Source organism: Rhinatrema bivittatum, chromosome 3, assembly GCF_901001135.1.
Source record: "Rhinatrema bivittatum chromosome 3, aRhiBiv1.1, whole genome shotgun sequence".
NCBI classification, from domain to species: Eukaryota; Metazoa; Chordata; class Amphibia; order Gymnophiona; family Rhinatrematidae; genus Rhinatrema; species Rhinatrema bivittatum.
Genome location: NC_042617.1, coordinates 322925382 through 322946838, shown reverse-complemented (window position 1 = coordinate 322946838; position 21457 = coordinate 322925382). Strand labels below are relative to the sequence as shown.

The 21457-nt window shown below is 49.4% G+C and overlaps 1 protein-coding gene across 6 annotated transcripts in view; it reads right to left on the bottom strand.

The window, feature by feature from the left end:
• AK9 (adenylate kinase 9) overlaps nt 1-21457 on the bottom strand; it is an 829950-nt gene that overhangs the window by 761855 nt on the left and 46638 nt on the right. For all 6 annotated transcript variants that reach the window (XM_029595283.1, XM_029595287.1, XM_029595288.1 and 3 more), the window contains exons 5-6: nt 11211-11307; nt 1438-1550 (exon numbers count right to left, since the gene is read on the bottom strand). In XM_029595283.1, the coding sequence (XP_029451143.1) occupies nt 1438-1550; nt 11211-11307 (210 nt within the window). The remainder of the gene's footprint in view (nt 1-1437; nt 1551-11210; nt 11308-21457) is intronic.

Below are 21457 nucleotides of genomic sequence, written 5' to 3'. Positions count from 1 at the left end.
AGAGATGGGATTAGAAGGTAAGTTTGGATGTTGGAAAGGGCGATGCTTGTGCCCATGCATTTTCTATTCTGTAAACATTGTATTTATGTTGTTGCCAGCCGCTTTGAGACCTTTGTTGGGGGGGGGGGGGGGGAAGCGGGATATAAATGCAAGAACAGAAGAGAATCTGCTCTGAAAATGTAAAGCATTTTAAAAAAGAATTTTGCAGATAATATGCTGGCTAGCAATTTCTTTCTGCCTCTTTTTCATACATAACGTTTAAACATTTTGTAGATAATTTAGAGCCTTATTCATGAAGGATTTTCCTCATTGTGTGCTGGCTGGAAAAGCAGTCATAGATATACAATGATGATGATGATGATGACTGATTAAGCCCCTACAGGCCAATTTTCTATGAAGGCTGTGTGCCTGATCCAGGTGGCCAAACCCAGGCACCTACAGTATTGGATGAAAATTCTCTTAAATCTAGGCAGTCACATTTTGGCTGCTCAGCATTGGCTGAAAATGGGTGCCTACACACCCCACCCTGGGGTCAACAGCATCTCCAGCACCCCTGCCCACCTCCCACCATATGGAAATGTTAAGTTCAGTGACCAACAAGCATTTAGCATCCATTCTCCCTCTCTCACATCGTTAAAAATTTGAGCCAAGAGGCCAACAGCCCCCCAGTAAGATTCCCCTCCCCCTCTCCCTGCCCAGTGGAACTTACCCGGTGATCCTCCTTCCCTTACTACCTAAATCACCCCGACATCTCCCTCAGCCAAGTCAGACTGACCTCCTTTCGGACTACTCTGAGAACGTCATCAGAGTGATGCTGGATGTCAGTCTGGGAGGAGGTGAGTCCTGGCTCGGCTGGAGCAGGTTTCGGGGATTTCGTGTGACTAAGGTAGGAGATGAGGATCACAAGGAGGGGGCATTTGGCATGCCCGAGGATGGGAATTCTTGCAGCAGGGAGCTGTTGGTTCCCTGGTTCAGATTTTAAATGCCATGAGATGCAGGTGGCAGTGGTGGTGGTGAGGGGAGGGAGGATCTGGGTAGGCAGATGTATTTATTATTTATTTATTGGAGTACTGAGCAATGATCTGCCACTGAATCACAGATACATATGATTTCCCCCTTTCATTCCTCATTAATTGTGTTAATTAATTGTGTGGAGTATTTGTTATCCTAATACCATAGGAGTGTTTTGATAGTGAACAGCCAATGAGTGAAAACTGTTTAAACTGTCTCTGTTGATATCTTTCAGAAATTAAATTTTGAGTCAGTGATCTGTTGCTTGCTGCTGGTGAATTTCTTGTGCCTTCTTTTTGGTGATTTTGTATGTTCATGAAATCATAAAGTACTTGTACTTCCATTCAACAGAGTAAGAACCAGATTATTTATCTACTTCCCAGAGTGAGCATGAAATGGATTTACATGTTTCAAAGCTGATCTTACCTTAATGTTAATAATAAAATCTGGCTTCAGCTTCACGTTTTTAATAAACTCGATCTGTTCCGGAATTTTCATGTATTCCTCTGAAAGGGAAGGAAACCCACAAAGAACATATCCTGCAAAGCAAACAGAATGGTTATTATGTTCAATATTTTTATTGAGTGATACAAATGCAACAAAACTGTCAATACCACAACATGGTAGCCACCCAAGATGCTCATAGTGAAAGATACAAACGCCCAGATAGGCAGGAACCATAACAAACACTCCAACATTTTTCCGGATGTGAATTACCCCCCCCACCCCCACCACCCCGCTCAAGTCCTATCGCCTTGGTAAAGAAAGTCCGGGAATGTCCCCGCCGACAGTCATCCATTCAGCACCAAGCTACGAGCCCTGTGGGGTAAACGTTGCAAATATAGGTCCCAAGTGTGTAGAAAAAGACGGCGTTGTTTCAGTGAAGAGTGGGAGGCCAAATTCTCAAACTGCATGAGACGATGCAGATGGAGCCGCCATGTCCAGAAAGAGGGTCCCTTCTCGTCGCGCCAAAGTATGAGAATGACCTTTTTACCCACGAGACCAGCTTTCTTTAGAAGAAGTCGAGGACCTTCTCTGGAACACAAATGATGGGTTACACAATGAAAGAGCCACAAATAAGGGGAAAAAGGAAGACGTACACCTAGTAACAACTCCAAATAAACTTGGATTTGTCGCCAATATCGTTGCACCCGGGGACACACCCAAAACACATGAGCAAGAGTCCCCTTCGCCTTCCCACAGCGTATGCACAAATCAGTCTCCCGAAGCCCAGCTTTATATGCAATCTGTGGCGATATGAACGCCCGTCGCAGAAATTTCAAATGCATCTCCCGAAAGTACATGTTACTCGTGCAGGGCAAAACCCCTCTAACACTACTAGCAAAAATGCGGGGCGTTAGCTGAAAAGACCCATCCCTGTTCCAGCGTTCAACAGAGATTGTGTACGGGTCCCTCGGCGAGACCTTAGTTAGTTGTTTGTAATACCGGGACAATGAAGGTTCCAAGGGTGCATCCAACAGCAAAGAACCATTCAGCTTAGTAAAGGCAGCCAAATGCGTTTCTGGGCGCCCCAAAGATTGAATATAGTGGCGTAATTGTAGGTAACCAAAATGGTGGGTCCCCGGTAGTTCATACAGCTCTTGTAGGTGGTCGTAGGGAATGTACCCCCCCCTCCGTGTCCAACACATGGCCTAGATATAGTACTCCCCTCTCCCCCCAAGTGGCGAAATATGTAGTGGTGGAGCCAGGAGAGAAATCCGGGTTGCCTCTCAAAGGGGTCAAATAAACACATTGCTGAGGGACCGCCAACAACCGGGTGAGGTAAGCCCAAGTCCTCCGCAACGGTCGTATCAGGGGGTGCTGGGCCAAACCCGGAGGCAACGCAGCTCCGCGCGCCATAAGCACGTATCCCAGAGCCAGGGGACTAGTAAAAGTGGTTTCCGCCACCATATTAACAAAGGGAGATTTCCCCAGGAACCAACCTCTAATCAAGCGCAAGTTCGCCGCCCACCCATAGCGGTTAAGATGTAGGATCCCCATTCCCCCTGCGGACCAAGGTTGCTTTAACCATCTCAGGGGTATTCTGGCCTTTTTCCCTCTCCAGATAAAACTGCGTAAGAGGGAGTCTACACGAGTAAGATCACCAAGCCGCAGGAGCACCGGATAATTTTGTAACACATATAGCCACTTGGGCAGAATCACCATCTTAAACAATGCTATGCGGCCCGCCACGGAAAGGGGCAAATTCCGCCAGGAGGTCAGCTTCTCCCGTGTGTGCCGTACCAAAGGGTGGATATTGAGGGAATAAAGCGTAGACAAATCTGTCGCGATATGAATGCCCAGATATTTAAGTGAGTCCCCCGCCCACTTCAGGGGGAATACTCCCTCCCAACGATCCCGTAGGGAGGCCGGAAAGGCCAGAGCCTCCGATTTATCCCAATTAATACGCATACCGGACAGTGCGGAGTAATGACCATAAATATCAAGCAGGGTATCCAACGATCTGCGAGGAGATGTTAAAAACAGCAGAACGTCATCAGCAAAGGCTGCGTACTTAAAGATCTCCCGGTGGTGCCCACTGCTAAACTGTATACCCCGGATACGGACACTGGACTGGATTGCTAACAAAAAGGGCTCCAGGGTCAGCAAAAACAACAAGGGAGACAGTGGGCAGCCCTGTCTGGTACCCCGTTCAACTAGAAAGGGCTCTGTCAACTCACCATTAACCAGGAGGCGGGCCTCCGGCGTGTGATATAATAGTTCCACAGCCTGAGAAAAAAATCCACTAATCCCGACAAGGCGTAAAATGTGGAACATAAACCCCCATTCCACCCTGTCGAATGCTTTTTCAGCATCCAAACTGATGACCAGGTAAGGATCATTCACTCTGGTACAAAGAGCCATGGCCGTCAAGACCTGCCGAATATTTCTAAGGGAGTACCTCTGCTTAACAAAGCCCACCTGGCCCGGCTGGATAAGCGAAGGCAGGACATTACCCAAGCGGTCCGTCAGGACTTTGGCCAGTATTTTATGATCCACATTCAGCAGAGATATGGGACGATAAGATTCCGGCCGCAATGGATCCCTACCGGGCTTAGGTATCAGAGTGACAAAAGCTTGATTCCCATGTGCTGGAAACTGACCGCGAGTGATAAGGGAATTGTAAACAGCAGGCAGAATCCCCGAAAGTGAATCTGTCAGACATTTATAGAACTCCGCACTGTAACCATCGGGGCCCGGGGCCTTCAGGCGGGGCAGATTCCGGATCACACGGGACACCTCCTCCTCCGTGATGGGACCATTTAAGTAGCGACTATACTCTAGAGTCAAAGAGGGGATGTTAATCAGATCCCCAAAGGCCTCCCATCTGGTCTCGTCCCATCCCTCTGATTGATACAAAGAGGAGTAATACTCATGGAAAACCCGTTTAATACTCTCCTGATCGGTGACCAACCCCCCCTGGGTATGCATAGCTGGTATGTGGCGGGACCCCCGGGCCGATTGAACTAAATTAGCCATCATCTTGCCTGACTTCTGGCCAAATTGAAATAATTTATATTGATGGTACAGCAGACTCTTCTTGGCCCTCTGATGGATTACAGTGTTTATGGCCGTTTGCAAGGCAAGATACTGCTCCCTACTGTCTCTGGAAGGGCGCCTCACCAAATCCCGTTTTGCCCGCCGAAGACCAAGGGTGAGCCGGAGAAGCTGCTGGTCTAAGGATTTCCTCCTATGTGCCACATAGGAAATGATTTCCCCCCGAAGCACCACCTTAGCCGTATTCCAGAACAATATAGGGTTATCCTTATGCTGGGCATTAGAAACTGTGAATTCCGTCCATTTATCTTTCAAATGAGAGTGGAAGGAGGTGTCCTCCGCCAGATAATACGGATATCGCCAGCGGAATGACCCAGGGCCCCCAGTGGTGTGCGCCAGGGCGAGCCAAATAGGTGCATGGTCTGATATAAGCACATCGTCAATCCCCGCCTCGACCACCCCTGAAAGGCCCCGGCCACTCATTAGGAAATAATCTAGACGAGCATGCGAGCCATGGGCCCGCGAGATATGCGTAAAATCTCTCTCGAAAGGATGTAGAATCCGCCAAACATCTATAAGATGCAGCGAATCTTCCAGGAGTTGGATCCCTTTACTAGCCCCGCCCGGGCCTTTAGCCGTCGTTTCCCTATCCTGAGCCGGGTCCTTAACTGCATTAAAGTCACCCTCCAGGATTATCAGCTCATCCAGATAGGGCAGTAAATGGGCCTGGAGATCATAAAAAAAGGAGGCTCGATACACATTGGGCGCATAGATGTTACAGAGAATAATCGGAGCTTGATGATACACCCCCTCCAGAATAAGAAAACGGCCCTCAGGGTCCTTCACCTCCCTCACTATCGTGATGGGTGCAGATTTCCGGAAAAGAATCGCCACACCTGCAGAGTGTGAAGTCCCCGAGGCATAGCGTACGTCCCCCACCCATCGCTGCCGCAATTTGTCGTGTTCCACGTCAGTGAGATGTGTTTCTTGTAGAAACACAATGTCTGCACATCTTTTATTCAAAGCCTGCAAGATTTTGGACCTCTTGATTGGTGAGTTAATGCCCCCCACATTCCACGAATAAAAGGTACACTTATGAGAACTCATGGAGGCTCAAATAGCCTGGTGTCAGCAATAAGCGAAATGAACATTTGCAGAGGGCTGGGCCTCCCAGCTGGACCCAGCCCCCGGATACAAAACTTGTCACACAGAAACATCCCGACAGCCACAAGAACAAAAAGAACTGAGCAAGGCAATAAGCACTGAACCCTGCTTTCCCACCCCACCACACCCCACCATTGGCCCTCCCCCACCCCCCCTCCCAACTTACTCTCCCCCCTCAGTCCCCCTATTTCCCCCCGTACTAACCCCTTCAGCCTGCCCACCATCAAGTGGCGCGCAGAGATCACGCTGACACATCGCCCACTCCCCCCCCCCTCCCCCCACATCCACTCAACCCACATAGTCCACCACACGTGTAGTGGAATGTAAAACTTTTCTAAACAGCAAACCACCAAGACAATAAACATGAGGAACAAAGGTAACACTCAAGAAGAGCCCCATGGCGGAGCAAAACATAAGCAAGCTCGGGGCTACGGTGCCAGGGCGAAGCACTGTCAAAGCCGGATCCAAAACCACCCGGCCTGGCACCCCAGTCCCCTCACACAAAAGTTAGTGGCCCACCCAAGACTGTATCCAAGCAAGGTCAGAGGCCCCCCACGGAGTACGGCTCCGGGTGACTACTGATAGCCGTACCCAAAAAGGGAAAAAGTAGAGAAAAAAGAAAAAAAGGGGACCGCAAAAGAGAGTCCCGAGTCTCCAGTCCAAAGATCCGGCCGCGTCGCCTCTCGAGTATCAGGGGCAGCACGGGAACGAGCCAGCTAGAGGAGCGCCACAAGCCACACAAAACACCCCCATGAAGCCCTCACGCGTCTTCCGCCGCCGGTGCCGGTAGGGTTTGTAGAAAGGCCTTCACAGCGGCCGCCTCAGTGAACCACTGGACCCCCTGAGCCGTAGGCACCCGCAGCCGGGCCGGAAACACCAGCGCCGCGCGAATGCCCCGTTGATAAAGCTGCGAACAATATGGCGCCATGGCCCGGCGCTGCTGGGACACAGTTTGTGAAAAATCTTGAAAAATGAGTATCGGAGTATTTTCATAAACTGGCTTCGCCCCCTGTTGCACTGCTCTAATAATCGCCGCCTTGTGGGAGTAATTCAGGAGCTTCGCAATCACGACCCGCGGCTTAGCAGAGTCATCTCGCTTGGGGCCGAGTCGATGCGCCCTCTCCACCCGGAGCGCACCGGAAAGCCCAGATAGCTTTAAAGCGGTGGGTAGCCAACCTTCCAAAAATGCGGGGAGTTGGAAATCAGAGAGACGCTCCGGTAAGCCCACCAAACGGATATTGGCCCGACGCGAGCGGTTTTCTAAATCGTCTAATTTTGACGCTTGCCTTTCTAGCGCCCGTTGTAAATTAATAATGTCCGCCTGGGCCACTCCGAGGCCATCTTGGGTGGAGGAGACCCGCGCTTCCAGCTCCCCGAACCGCCGATCAATGGCTGTCAAGCCGGCGGACACATCCTGCAGCTTCTCCGATATTTTTTGAAGCTCCGGGTTTATGGCAGCCCGAATCGCCGCCGTCAGATCCGCCGCAGTAATTAGGGGCACCACGCCGGAGTCCGGTGGGGAGGCAGGTTCATCTAAAATCGAGTCTGGCGGTCGGGCCTTCTCTTTCTCCTTACTTGGCTCCTTGTCCTTCCTTCCCGTGCGCGTCGCCATCATCCCCAAAGGGTCCGTAGAATCGACCACTGTTATTTAACGAAGGCTGGGCTCTTTGGTGGTAATTTTGTCCCGTGGATGCGGGGGGATTCTGAGGGCCTAGGCGCGGAGACAAGAGCCTACATCTGCTCTCGCCAAGGTGTCACGTGATCTCCCCCAGAATGGTTATTAAGTGCTACTGGAACCTTCCATTTTGTAGTATAGCACTCTGAGAAGACTATGAATCTTCTTAGGCAGCGATACCTTGCATTAGACACAAAAAGATGGGATACAGTACAACCAAAGAGGGGACTTGTGTGCTTTCAAACATTCATGGGCTATATCGGTTTTGTTGATGCTTTAAAAGGTATCATTGCTGTTGTATTTGATGGCTTGCAGGCTGTCTCCAAGATCTGCCTCTTTCACCTTTGCGGCCGGCATGCTCCAGCCAGCCGTCTCTGTCCTTGGCACAGCTGAACGCTGAAAACCCCTTCCACGGCAGGAGGCCACTGCATGCCACGCAGCAGGACACCACCAACTCCTGCCTCTTCCTGCACCCCTTAGGTGTGCATGTGCCCAGCGTTAAGCCTCTTAAAGTGACCGCAGCAGGAAAGACCCCATGGCCCCTAATGATGACACCACCATCTTCACATTATTTTAGGACAGCATTCCCAATGCAACAGGTCCACCTTCATCTGAAGTGCATGTTGCTTGTCCAGCCTTCGTCTTCCCGGCCTGTCCCTGCCTTCATCTTCCCAGCCTGTCCCAGCCTTTGCCTGCCCAGCCTGTTCCAGCTTTCGTCTGGCCAACCTGCTCCTGCCTTGCTTGCTCCAGCCCTATCTGCCCCTCTTCCTCTCTCTCACATGGACACCTGGTTTTGGCCCTTGCCTGGCCTCTTGCTACACCTGACTGGTGCCTTCCTCTGACCCTAGCCTGCCCTTGGACCACATCCCTAGCGATCTCCAGATACCTTCGCCGAAGTCCTGCTGGTCCCAGTACCCAAAGGCTCAGTCTGAGGGAAATGAGGGCTGAAACAGATGAAGCTCCAGACCGGTCTCTGCTTTGTCTGGTTTGGCTTGCTGGAGGAGAGAACCTGCAGGGTTCCTCTTGGCACGTAAAGCAAATCTCATCCTGGCCCAAGGGTCCACAGATACAACAATCGCCTACAAAAACTCAAAGAAATACCACATGCAGACATTAACAATAGCCAGGTTATTGATTATCTACTAGATAAGGGAGCCCTGACCGACGTGCCGCAAATGCGCAGTAGAGAGCAGCTGTACCACACATGCGCAGGTGAGCACGTCGGTCAGAGCGGAGCATGCCTGAAAAAAATGGCGCTGGGAGGAGCAGTAGCGGCGGCAGTGGCAAGGAGCAGTAGCGGCGGCAGCGGCGCGCGCAAGGGATGGACACCCCCCCCCCAGAGATCTTCCGTCTGCGCCATCCGAGGGAAGGGGTTGTGGATGAGCTGAAAGGGGAGGGGATTGAGAGAGGGGGAGTGACTGAAGGGAGGGGGAGTGACTGAGAGGAGAGTGAGGGGAGGGGAGAGGGGAGTGACTGAGGGGAGGGAGGAGAGTGAGGGGAGGGGGGAAGGTGAGGGGGAGGGGGATAGGTGGGAGGGAGAATAGGGAGGGGAGGTGGGAGGGAGAATGAGGGGGAAGGAGAATGAGGGGGAGGGAGTGGGAAGGAGAATGAGTGGGAAGGAAATGGACTGAAAAAAAATTGTAAATGTAGCCCGTTGTTACGGGCTTAACGGCTAGTCTGATATAAAAGGGATGCTTCATGAGTTCTGTGGCACAAGATGACACTGAATAGCATCAACCCTTAGGACGCATGAAACTTGATTTCTTCAAAGATACTATTGTAGAGCCAGTCCAGAGTCTCTGATTCTCAACTGAGAATGCTACAAAGTCAGAGGAAAGCCAAAGATCAGTTGGGATGGGATGTATGGCATTGCAGCAGCTTTTACTACAACCTTTTTATCAGGATATTCTAGCGTTCCAGTTTTGTCAGTCCTCATTCCCCTCAGATTGAGCTTTGGGTACTGGGGCCAGCAGGACTTCGGCGAAGGTCTCTGGAGATCGCTAGGGACGTGGTCCAAGGGCAGGCTAGGGTCAGAGGAAGGCACCAGTCAGGTGTAGCGAGAGGCCAGGCAAGGGCCAAAACCAGGTGTCCATGTGAGGGAGAGGTTTTCAGTCTTTCTCCAAACAGACGGGGAGGGGACGCTAGCAGGATTATTTTACAGTTTTTTATGTCCATTTTCCCCCTTAATTTGTTATAACTTTTGCATAATGTGGGAAGCTGTGCATGTTCTTGCTGATACTGATAGTAATAAAAACAATTGAGAAATAGATAGGGATTTTCAGGAGTAATGTTAAAAATCAGAAACGTTTTTGGTTTTATTGCTTGGTGTCCACAAGGAACAAACGTATACCAGGTAATTGTTTGTAAGTCTTTTCTGGTTTCCAACAATAAGTTTAAACATCCCTCTCTCCAAAGCAAGTGCTTCTGAGCAACTGTTGGCTTTAAAAGCTGCTCTATCTCCTTTTTAAAAGTTAGCGCCAGCAGGCAGCTTCCACCCGTCGGAATAGGCTCCCCCTTCCTCAGCGAGGCTATGAGCAGTTTATTTGTCATGGTCTTAGTTTATGCTTGCTGGATTCTTTTTTTTTTTTTTTAACTTATTTAAACCAAAGGCAGATATTCACAATAATAAGGAACAATGTACCATCCAGTTATGTCTTGAGAACAAACACGTGAGCCCTGGACACACATTCAAATATTTGCAAGAGTACATGCAGGCTAGAAAAAAGAAAACATTGCATACTATTCGTCTTGACATGCAGCCCATACTATGCCCTCCAAAGCTTTATCCCTGGGTTCCCCCTCCTATATCAATCAAGTATTTCCAATAAGGTCCCCTTATTCTATCGTATAAAAACAACTTCTTACGGAGAAAAAAAGTCTTCTTTTCAATGACTGCTATATCATGAACCAGCTTATACCAGTGATTTCCACTGTGTCGCAATAGTAAATCTAGTGTATACGAGATGGCTACATAGCTTGTGCTGCTGGCTTGCCAAAGATACATCAACCCAAAGTCCAAGAAGGCATGTTACAGGCAAACGAGTCACTTGGTGTCTCAGAATGTCTGCAATAGTCGATTCCACCCTCCTCCAAAAAACTCCACCCCTCCCACACCCACACCAACACAGATGTGAAGTGGAAGAAGAAAACCTGGCAAAGTAGACCGGAATTCTGTAAGTCCTCCTCACAGCTTATACATCAGTTCAGTCTTGCGACTGCAAATGGAAACGCTATGCACCTTCTTCCAGAGTATCCCCCAGTCTCTATCAGTCAGAGTCATTCCAAGATCTGCATTCCATTGTGCAATCAAGGTCAATATAGGCTTCCCCTCTTCATATGTCAAGATAATGGCTCTGGTTAAGAACAATATATTTTTCCTTCCTGATTCAGTTAAAAACAAGGCCTGGTCCACCCGTGAGGGGGCAGTCCTATCCCATAACGTCCCTTCAGACCTAAGCAACTGTGTCTTAATACTTATTTATTTATTTGAAAGCATTTATATACCGGTACTCGTTAGTTTATCATATTGGTTTACATAAAACTTAAAACTTAACAAGGTACATAGATAATACTGTTGTAAATGACTCTCGAACTATCCTGCAGTTCAAACTAATTCTTGTTTGCTGGATTCTTATGAATGTTTTTACTGTACGCCACCCTGAGCCATGGATTATATGCGGATTTAGATTTTTTAAATAAAATAAATAAAAATTGTTTTTAAAAAACACAGTTCCTAAGAAATCTAAAGCCCTTTTTCCTGCACCATCATCTTATCTATACATTGAGACTGTGGTGCTCAGTCTGCCTCTGGGGAGCCTTTCTGAGAAATAGTCACATTTCAAGGAAGCTCAGACAAGCATACCCAGGTGCATAACTTCAGGAGAATTCATCTTCTTAATCAGCAGATCTGTGACCATTTCTTCAGAGATACTCTCACCCCTAGTGAGCATTTCTTGAATCTGAAGCAAAATAGACAGCAAAATGCATGGCTTAGCAGTGTGAAAGGAAAATGTGATTGCTCCAACCATATAATATTTAGAATCAAAAAATGATAGGGCAGAGAAATTTCAACATGTCCAATATCTTTGTCTGTAAGAGATGTTTATTTGTAATCTCACAGATATATCACAAAGTATTGCAGGCTTGTTATGAGTTAACACTGTCCCCCGACACGGACCGTGTTTCATACAATAACTGCATCAGGAGGGACCAAAAATCTAAAAATAACAAATAATATATTGTTTCAATAAAAGGAGAAAAAAATGACATAAAAAAACATACAAGTATGCAAGACAAAATAATCTTACCCCAATTTTATAAATGAATAGATGATAAAGGCAAGATGGCTCTGGTAACAAAAATGAAAACTGAAGGTTAAAAAGAATTACATAGTGAGCAAATCTATGCATAAATACAGATAATCAGAACATGTAATTTCACAGGCAGTTAAATGATCAGTCATTCATAAATATTTAACTCACCCACAGGTTTATAATGTGCAGAGGATGTAACAGAAACAAAACAATTTTTCTTTTCAGAATTGATTATACATCCAGTCTATATCGCATCCTAGAAAAACAGTTTCAGAGCAGAAGCTAGTAGGGCAAAACCCGATGTACAAAAAAGCTGCCCAGTGAAAATAAGATAATGCTGTTATACAATGAAAAAATGTACCAACATTTCAAAACAAGATGTAGCAATGACAAATCAGGAGAAACCGATGTTCTGGTCAGCGTTTAAAGTTTTGTGTGAGGACAGTGGCGTAGCCAGAATTGATTTTTTGGGTGGGCACAAGGTTAACATGGGTGGGCTGAAGGCATGCAGGTCTACTAGTTGTTTTTTTTTACTGATAAATAATGCCAAATTATGCAGCATAACATTCACATCTACGCCTAAGTATGAGGTTTACTTAATGACACAAACATAATTCACGGTGATTTGTGGTACTTTAGCCTTCTTATTATTACGATTTTATACACGGCTCCTACCTGTCCATAAATTTTGAGAGAGCGGTGTTGTTGCTTATATTTAAATTGCTAACATCTCAAAATATAGATATATATTTTTACCTTTGTTGTCTGATCTTTATATTTTTCTAATCAGTTGGTCCTGGTCTCTTTTTCCCATTTTTTCCCTTATAGCTCATTTCCTAATTCCTTTTCAGTGTCTTTCTTCTATTACTGTCTTCTTCCCTTCCACACACACACACACACACACACGCTTTCTCTCACAGACTCCCTCTCACACACTCAAGCTGTCACTCTCATATGCTCTCCCCCCCCCCCTCACAAGCTCACATTCTCTGCAGACACACATACAAGTTCTCACTTTCTCACCCCTCCCCAGGCTTATATTCTTATGCACACACAGACGCACATCCAGGCACCCATTCTCACCCACACACATAAACCCAGACTCCCATTCTCACCCACAAACCCATGCTCCCAGTCTCACCCACACATATTCAAGCTCCCATTCTCATCCATACATATACACATTTAAGGTCCTATTCTCACCCACACATACACACATTCAAGCACCCATTCTTATCCACATATTCAAGCTTCCATTCTCACCCACCCACACAAACCCAGGCTCTCATTCTCACCCATATATACACACATTCAAGCTCCCATTCTCACCCACCCACAAACCCAGGCTCCCATTCTCACCCACACATACACACATTCGAGCTCCCATTCACCCACATATTCAAGCTTCCATTCTCACCCACATACACACCCAGGCTCCAGTTTTCACCCACACACACACTCCCATTCTCATCCACAAATACACATTCAAGCACGTGCACAGCTTCCGCTTCCTCCCCCCAAAGCAGGAAGATCAGCTGCCTCTCCTGCTGCCACCGGCCTCCTGCTATCTTCGGGCGTCGGGCCGAACTTCCTGTCGGGGGGGGAGCGGAAGCGCAGCGGACAACATCCGCTTCCTCCCCCCCCCCCCAGCAGGAAGATCGGCCCGACGCCCGAAGATAGCAGGAGAACGGGTGGCAGCAGGAGAGGCAGCTGATCTTCCTGCATTGGGGGGAGGAAGCGGAAGCTGCGCTTCCACTCCCCCCCCCCCCCCCGAACAGGAAGACCGGTTGGCCATACGGCCGCAGCAGCGCTTCCCCATGTGTGCCGTGATGGCGCGCGAGGTGTGGGTTCTCTTGTTCGCTGTCGCGGGGATGGGATCCCGCGACAGCCTTGCAGTTCCGGTGCAGGTTGGGTGGGCCTGGGTCTAAGTTGGGTGGGCACCTGCCCACCCAGGCCCACCCGTGGCTACGCCACTGTGTGAGGAGGCAAACGGTGCCAAAAAATAGTCACATGATCGTGACTGCCAATATCGAGGCACCCCCCCAGTCCTAATGCCTAACAAATGAATGAAAGACTTCCTGTCAGGTATAATGCAGTAGTACAAAGGAGATTGTCCATTAAGGATAATGGATTGTCTCTAAAGAATGATGTCTAATGTGGGCGGAGATTACGTTAGACATAGTGTCATAGAAAAAGAAAAAAATAAATGTATAAATGAATGAAAACAAAATAAACATAAAAATAAAGATAAATGAGAAACTACTATTTACCTGATAAGGCCTGCAGCTCAGATATTCTACGCTCAGAACAAATCGCCACAAAAAACACTGTTTTCAAGGTCAGTAACAGCAAAGAAATGTTACATATCGGTTGAAATGTGGAACCCGCTAAAAACTCCAAATCCAGATTGAGACTCCACTGGGCACTAGTAACCGCAATGGAGGACGAAGATGATTCACTCCTTTCAAGGAACGGTCCACATCTGGATGAGCCGACAAGGGTCCACCATTCACATGACCCCTGAAAAAGGCAAGAGCTGCTACCTGTACCTTTCATGAATTAAGGGCCAATCTTTTATTCAAACCATCCTGCAAAAATTCCAAAATCTGAACTGAGCAAGGAAGAACCCCTTAATTTTCACACCAAGCCTCAAACATTCGCCAAACCTGCACATAGGCTAAGGAAGTAGAGAACTTTCTAGCTCGTAGCAAGGTGGCAATCACTGCAGTAGAATATCCACACTTCAGCAAGCAAGCCCTTTCAAGAGCCATACCATAAGACAAAATAGAGTTGGATTTTCGAGAAGAACAGGCCCCTGCCGCAACAGATCCCTGTGCACTGGAAACCATAGGGAGAAGTCTACCAGGAGTCTTCACAGATCCGCATACCATGGTCTCCTGGGCCAGTCTGGTGCCACCAGAAGCATCATCCCTCTGTGACTCTCGACCTTTCGAACCATTCTGCCTAACATGGGCCACGGGGGAAAGGCATACAGCAGCTTGTCTACCGGCCATTCCTGCATGAGAGCATCAATGCCCAAAGACTTTGGATCTCTCCGGCAACTGAAGAATCGAAAAACCTTCACATTGCGAAAAGTCGCCAGCAGGTCTAGAAACGGCAGAGCCCAGTGATCCACTATTAGCTAAAATGCTTCATCTGACAATTCCCATTCTCCTGGGTCCAGACACTGCCTACGAGAAAGTCTGCTCTTACATTGTCTTTTCCCGCAATGTGTGAAGCTGAGATCTCCTGAGGATGCACTTCCGCCCATTCCATAAGTTGTTCTATTTCCTGCGACACTTGCTGGCTCTTGATTCTTCCCTGCTTTGTCAGACATTATCTGGATCACTTGACCCTGCAACCTGTCCCTGGACTGCAAGCATTCCAACCAGGTTATGTGGGCTTCCAGCTGATTGGTGTTCCAGAGAGACTCTACAGCATTCCAGCAGCATTGCGCTGTCAGCTTCTGACAGTGAGATCCTTGGTCTTGGAGACTCGCATCTGTCGTGAGTACTAGCCAGTCCGGTGAACTTAGGGAACCTCCCTTCCTTAGATGATCTGCTTTTAACCACCACTGCAGTTGAGTGCAAATTTCCATTGGCAGGTGGAGCCGAATCGAATAGACTTGAGACTGTGGGCTCCAACAAGACAGCAGAGTGTGCTGAAGAGGACTCATGTGCGCCTCGCCGATGGCACCACTTCCAGGGTCTCAGCCATCAATCCAAGCACCTGCAGATAGGACCACACTGTTGGGTGTATTGTGTTCATCAACAGACGAACCTGTGCCATCAGCTTCTGAATATGGCACTCCACCCTGCCCTGTTCTGTATCCAACCGAACACTGACTGTGATGGCCAGAGATTGCTCTTGGCCTGATTCATGACCCAACCTAGCTCCTGCAACAAGGAGATCACCTTCGAAAGACTCAGAGGCTCTTTCCAGACTTTTGGCCTGAATCAGTCAGTCATCCAAGAACGGCTGAACCAGGATCCCATCATTCCTCAACTCCACTGCCACCACTACCATGACTTTAGAAAAAGCTCTGGATGCAGTGGCCAAACCACAAAATGCAGAATTCGTTGATGCTCTAGTCAGATGGGAATCTGCACGCATGTCTCAGACAAATCCAGAGATGTCAGGAACTCCCCTGACTGTTCTGCCATTATCATTGAGTGCAAGATTTCCATGTGAAAATGAGTCACACACAAATGACGGTTGACTCATTTGAGATCCAGGATGGGAAGAAACAAGCCCTCCTTCTTGGGCACAATGAAATAAATGGTATATCGGCCTGTATTTTCTTGAGACATGGAAACGAACTACAACCTGTAGGATGAGTCTGAACAATGTACACTCCACTGCCTATCTCTTCTGCGGAGTGTTGCAGGGAGACATCTTGAACAGGTCCCGGGCAACACTGCGAAACTCCAGCGCATAGCCATCTCGAATCACCCATAGAACCCACTGGTCTGTAGCAATTTCAACCCATCTCTGATAAAAAAAAAATAGAGAAGCGACCTCCTATCTCTTGTTCCCGGAAATGGGTTGGCACACCTTCATTGGGAGGCTCGGGGTGCTCCACTACCCGAGCCTGCTCCCCGTCTGGGCTGCCAGGAATGAAAGGACTGAGATCTACCCAAAGGTTGAGTCCTCTGAAGGGCCACTCCTCCCTGGGGCCAAAAACATCGGAATCCCCAGTGTGACCTCTCAAGCTGAAGGAATGCGGTGCATGTTTCATATCCTCTGGCAATCGAGGAACCAGGGACTCACCGTACTTATTGGCCATTTTCTCCAGCTCACTCCCAAACTACAGCGAGCCTTTAAAGGCAACTTTGTAAGGTTAAACTTCGAGGTTGCATCAGCCGACCAAATTTCTCAGCCATAGCTAATGCTTAGCTGCAACTACCGAAGCTACCCCTCTGGCCGAAGTGCAGGCCAAATCGCAGCCTTATTCTGCCAAAAAGGCGGCTGCTGGTTCCACCACTGCCCTAGAATTTGCATCAGACTCATCGACCTGAGAGAGTAGCAAACAAGAGCGAACCACTAAGGAACAACAAGAAGCTATCCTCAAGGTCATTTCCATTGCCTCATAGGCCTACTTAAGGATAGCCTCAATCCTTCTATCCTGCATATCTTTCAATTCTGCTCCCCCTTCAATGGGAATAGTCATCTGCTTGGTAATTGTTACGTCTACCAGCCGCTTGGTCCTTTACTCCCGGTGCTCTCATGGCTGCAGCCAGTCATTGCTGCTGCGTTCCCCATGGTTTCCTGTGCTCCACGTGGCAGCTGGGCGGCACCAACCAGCATTCCAACCCTGGGCCTCCCTAGGCGTGTGCGCGCGCCATCTCCCTTTAAAGGGCTAATGGCGGGAACTTCAGGCTTGTCCACGGCTGATGACATCACTGGCCTGGGATATTTAAGGATTACCTCTCTCCACCACTAGCTGACTTGGCAACGAGTTCCCTGGTTCCTAGCTGGTGCTTGCTCCAGTACTTCAGATGTGGTGCTCCTGTTCTACGGATCCCTGCTCTGCTCGTTGTAATCCTGCCACTACACTCCCGCTCCTTGGGGCCTCCCTCAGAGCTTCTACATCTGGGACCCTGCCTTGGTGTCCCGCTCCTCGGGGCCTGCCTCAACGCTTCTACATTTGGGATCCTGCCTCAGCGCTCCCACTCCATGGAGTCTGCCTCAACGCTTCTACATCTGGGATCCTGCCTCAGCGCTCCCGCTTTTCGGGACTTGGCTCAGTGCTGCTACATCATGAGACCCTATCACTGCGCTTCCGCCCCTTGGGGCCTGGGTCAGAGCTTTTACATCACGAGACGCTGTCTCTACGCTCCCTCTCAGGACCTGTCTCAGCGCCTCTACATTACGGGACTGTGTCGCCGCTCCTCGGTGTATCTCTCAGTGCTTCTACTTCCCAGGTTCCTGCTCCTGTGCTGCCGCACCTCAGGCAGTGCCTCAGTCCTTCTACTCCACTAGAACCTGTCACAGCAGCTTCCCCGCTCAGGGCCTGCTTCAACATACCATTCTACAGGCCTCTGCTCCTGCACTTTCTTTCCACGGGGCCTGCCCCACGTGGTCCTGCTCTACTGCCTCCAGAACTGCTGTAGCATCTCATCCATTGAGGCCTTCTCTCTCTCTTTCCTTGAGGGTACCTAGACCTTGGACTGAATCTGCCCTCTCTGACACTCTCTGCTTCCAGCCATCTGTTTCCTCCAGGACCAGCCACACAGAGGTCCACCTAAGACCAGCTGGCCCCGGCACCCAAGGGCTCAACCTGCGGGGAACGCGGGCTGGGACTGGCAAAGTTCTTGTTTGCCTCTGCTCCCAGCCAGCCTCGCTGCCCAACGGTGGAGACCTGCGGGGTTCAACCCCGCAGGTAGCACCAACCCCACCTTGGGGCAGGGTCCACATTTCCTAACACTAATGGCACAGACAAGCACATCCACTTTCAGAAAATGCAATTGCTCTGTCGCAACCAGATTCAGGGGGTACAGTCCATCCAAGACTCACCCCCCTTTAAAATTTGCTTCCTGGGCGCCCCATTCAAGATCAATTATTTCTTGAATAGCCTCCATAATAGGAAAAAAAACATGAGACTTTATGCAAGGAAACCAGAATTAATTTTTGGATTCAGCCCCAGGTACTCCCATCATCTTCAATGTCTGGGAAAAGAGATCCAGTAACTCATCTATGAGAGAATTGCAACATAGTTCTATAAGGTTCCAATCCTGGAGAAATCTCTCCATCCTCCAGGAAGTAAGGATCAGTCTCATCATCCATGCCATCTGGATCCCTGTCGGGAAAACCAGCTCCAGGCATACTGAGATGTTTATCTGCAGCACCAAGCATGTGGGATTTCCCTGTCGGTGACTGGATAAGTTTGGCTGGGGCCGAGGTCTTACCTAAAGAAAAAGTTGCAGTCCTTGAATATATTCCAGCCAAGAAAAGCCTGAAGGATCCATGCCAAGGCCCGGCGTCAGGTGTCCTGAGCCCACTGAACTACCTTCCCCTGCTGATGAACCAGTTAGTGCAGCCCCAAGATCAGGTGATCCTTCTGGCAGCTCTTTCTCCAATTCTGTACCAGGCTGGGAAGAACTGGGCTTAGTAAAATCAGAAGAGGGTATTTCCTCCTGAGCCTCTAACAGCTCTGACACAAGTTAGAAGGCACGCCAGGCTGAGATGACATGCCACACATAGGGCAAGGTGCGTAGGTTTCTTCGCTATAGGTGCCATCAGATAAGGCGCATAACACTGTGACAAAATAAGCGCCCAACTTGAGCTCCAACAGGACGCTCAGGGATTGTGCGTAAAAACAAGCATGTGCGAATACGCGTAAAAAGGTGTGTGCATGTGCGCACAAACGGTCGCCCTGGAAGGCACTTTTATGCTCCTAACTAGGTGCTGAACCAGGCATCCAGCTAGGTGCTCAATTAGGCGCACAACCAAAACACACAACATGCTGACATTTTGGCGCACAAGGCATGCTCTGTCGGAACTGAAGAAGGGAGTATACAGTGCTCAAAAAGTGCGTGAAGGCGCCGCCATGGCCTACCATGCAGTGAACCAGCCAAACTTCGGAGCAGGGCCTAGCTGCAAAGGCTGCGCAACCCGCCAGCTGCTCTCTCGACCCCCGAAAAACCCCAGAGGCCGGAACAGCTGTCGGATCCCCCCGCCTCTGGAGACCAGGGGCGGGGGGAATCGCTACTCAATTCCTCTTCTTTTCTCAAGAAATTTAAAACCTTTACTGAGCTGCTAGGAGAGAGGGTAAAAACCTTCACCGCCGTGCTTGGCTTCCTGCAACCATTTGCCTTTCAGTTGTTTTTTTTTTACAGCTAAGACCACGTCAGCTCAAAAGCCAGCTACCGGACCAAGGCATTCATCTGAGGGACCATGGTGTTGCATCCGTTGGTTGCAGAAGGCTGCGACCACTCTGCTTTACCTCTTTTTCTCCTCTTTCTCTCTCTTTGGGCAAGATGGTTGTCTCCAGTGCCGAGTGCCGAGGGCCTCGGCGTTTCCAGATCAGCATGGGTCTCCCCATCCGCCATGTTCTCTCCCACGGCCTCCTAGGGCACAAGCGCACATCTCCGACGCTCAAATAAACGTCATGGCGGGAACCTCAGGGGCGGCCCCACCGCATGACGTCAGTACCTCCGGGTATATCTAGCCTCCGCTTCCGCTACTAATTTGAGTTAGCAAAAACTTCGCTTCGCTACTCTGCCTGCTCTAAGCTGTTCACTCTAAGCAAGGCCACTTTCATGCTAAGGGCCTTGCTCCAGCAGAAGCTCTAGACACCCGCTCCTCGGGGGTATCTCGCTTCCAACTTCCCTTCGGGGTCCTCATTAACCAAGACAACCGCTCCTCGGAAGTCTTTTCTCTCTATTCATTTTCAGGATATTGGACCATTGGGTACTCGCTCCTCAAGGGCCTATCTTCTTCATACCCTGCACCACGAACCTTCGATCCCACCATGCTACTATCCTTCACTCTGTGAGTACCTCTACGATCCGGCGCTCCAACTCCACCCACCAGCCGCGGTGTTACCCGAACTGCGGGCTCCTGCCTATCGTGAACATCTGGGTGAGACTATACTTCTGAGCCTGTTAAGCGTATTGGCACTTTGTGGATCAGTGCCTTACCTTCCTGCTTCACCATCTATTTACAGCAGTACAATAAAGACTCTATCCATTCTCTGTCTGCTATCTGTGTCAGCCTATCGCAGTGGTTCCACACGGGGCTCCTCCCCGTGGGCGGAGTCATCTCCATTGCGACCAAGGGTCCACAATGCCTCAAACACAACACATGGAAATCACCTCAGGAATTCTCAACTGAGGGAGGGACCTTAAGGTATCACCTCGGGATAGCGGGGCAAATTAATTTCCACCTTTTTTTCTCCTAAACTTTAACGCAATACTCAGTAGGGAGATGCATGTGAGGATTTGTAGGTATGTGGGCCCTGGGCCGAGGTGAGAGATGGTCCCGCCCACAGGGAGGAGCCCTGTGAGCCTCACCATCAGGAGGCGAGGTCTCAGTGGACGTCAGACACAGCTGTGGAATAGAGTCTTTATTAGAGAGATAGAGAGGCACTGCTCATGAAGAGGGGAGTGCAGGAGAAAGATATAGAGTCTGTGCGATGGGGTATACCCAAGGGGAATACCTCTGAAGTGGCGATATAGTAATGGTCTGCGGAGTGGGGTACACCAATGAGGCTCCTTGGTAGAGATGATACAGTAGTGGCCCATGAAGCAGGGCACACTAGTGAAGGTCCTCAGAAGAGATGACATGGTAGTGGTATGCAGCGCGGGGTACACCGATGAGAGGTCCTCACTTATAGATGACACGGTAGTGGTCTGCAGTGCGGGGTACATCGACGAGGGTTCCTCACTAAGAGATAACACAGTAGTGGTCCGCAGCGCGGGGTACACCGACGAGGGTTCCTCACTAGAGATGGTGTGGTAGTGGCCCGCAGCGCGGGGTACACCGATGAGAGTTCCACACTAGAGATGGTACGGTAGTGGTCCATAGAGCGGAGGTTCTCACAGTAGCGAAGGTTCCAGGAGAAGCCCTGGGGAACAGGGCAAGCAGTAGTCTAAGGCAAGGCCCTCCGAGGAGCGTATAGCCAGAGACGAGGAAAGGCCCCCGAGGAGCGGGTACCCAGAGCGTCTCACGCCAAAGTAGCAGGAACTGGAACGGGAATTCCATAGTGAGCGAAGCAGATTCAGCAATGAGGGCACTCGTTGCCAAGTCTTAGGTAGGCAGGGCCAGCCAGCTTAAATATCCTAGAAGGATGACG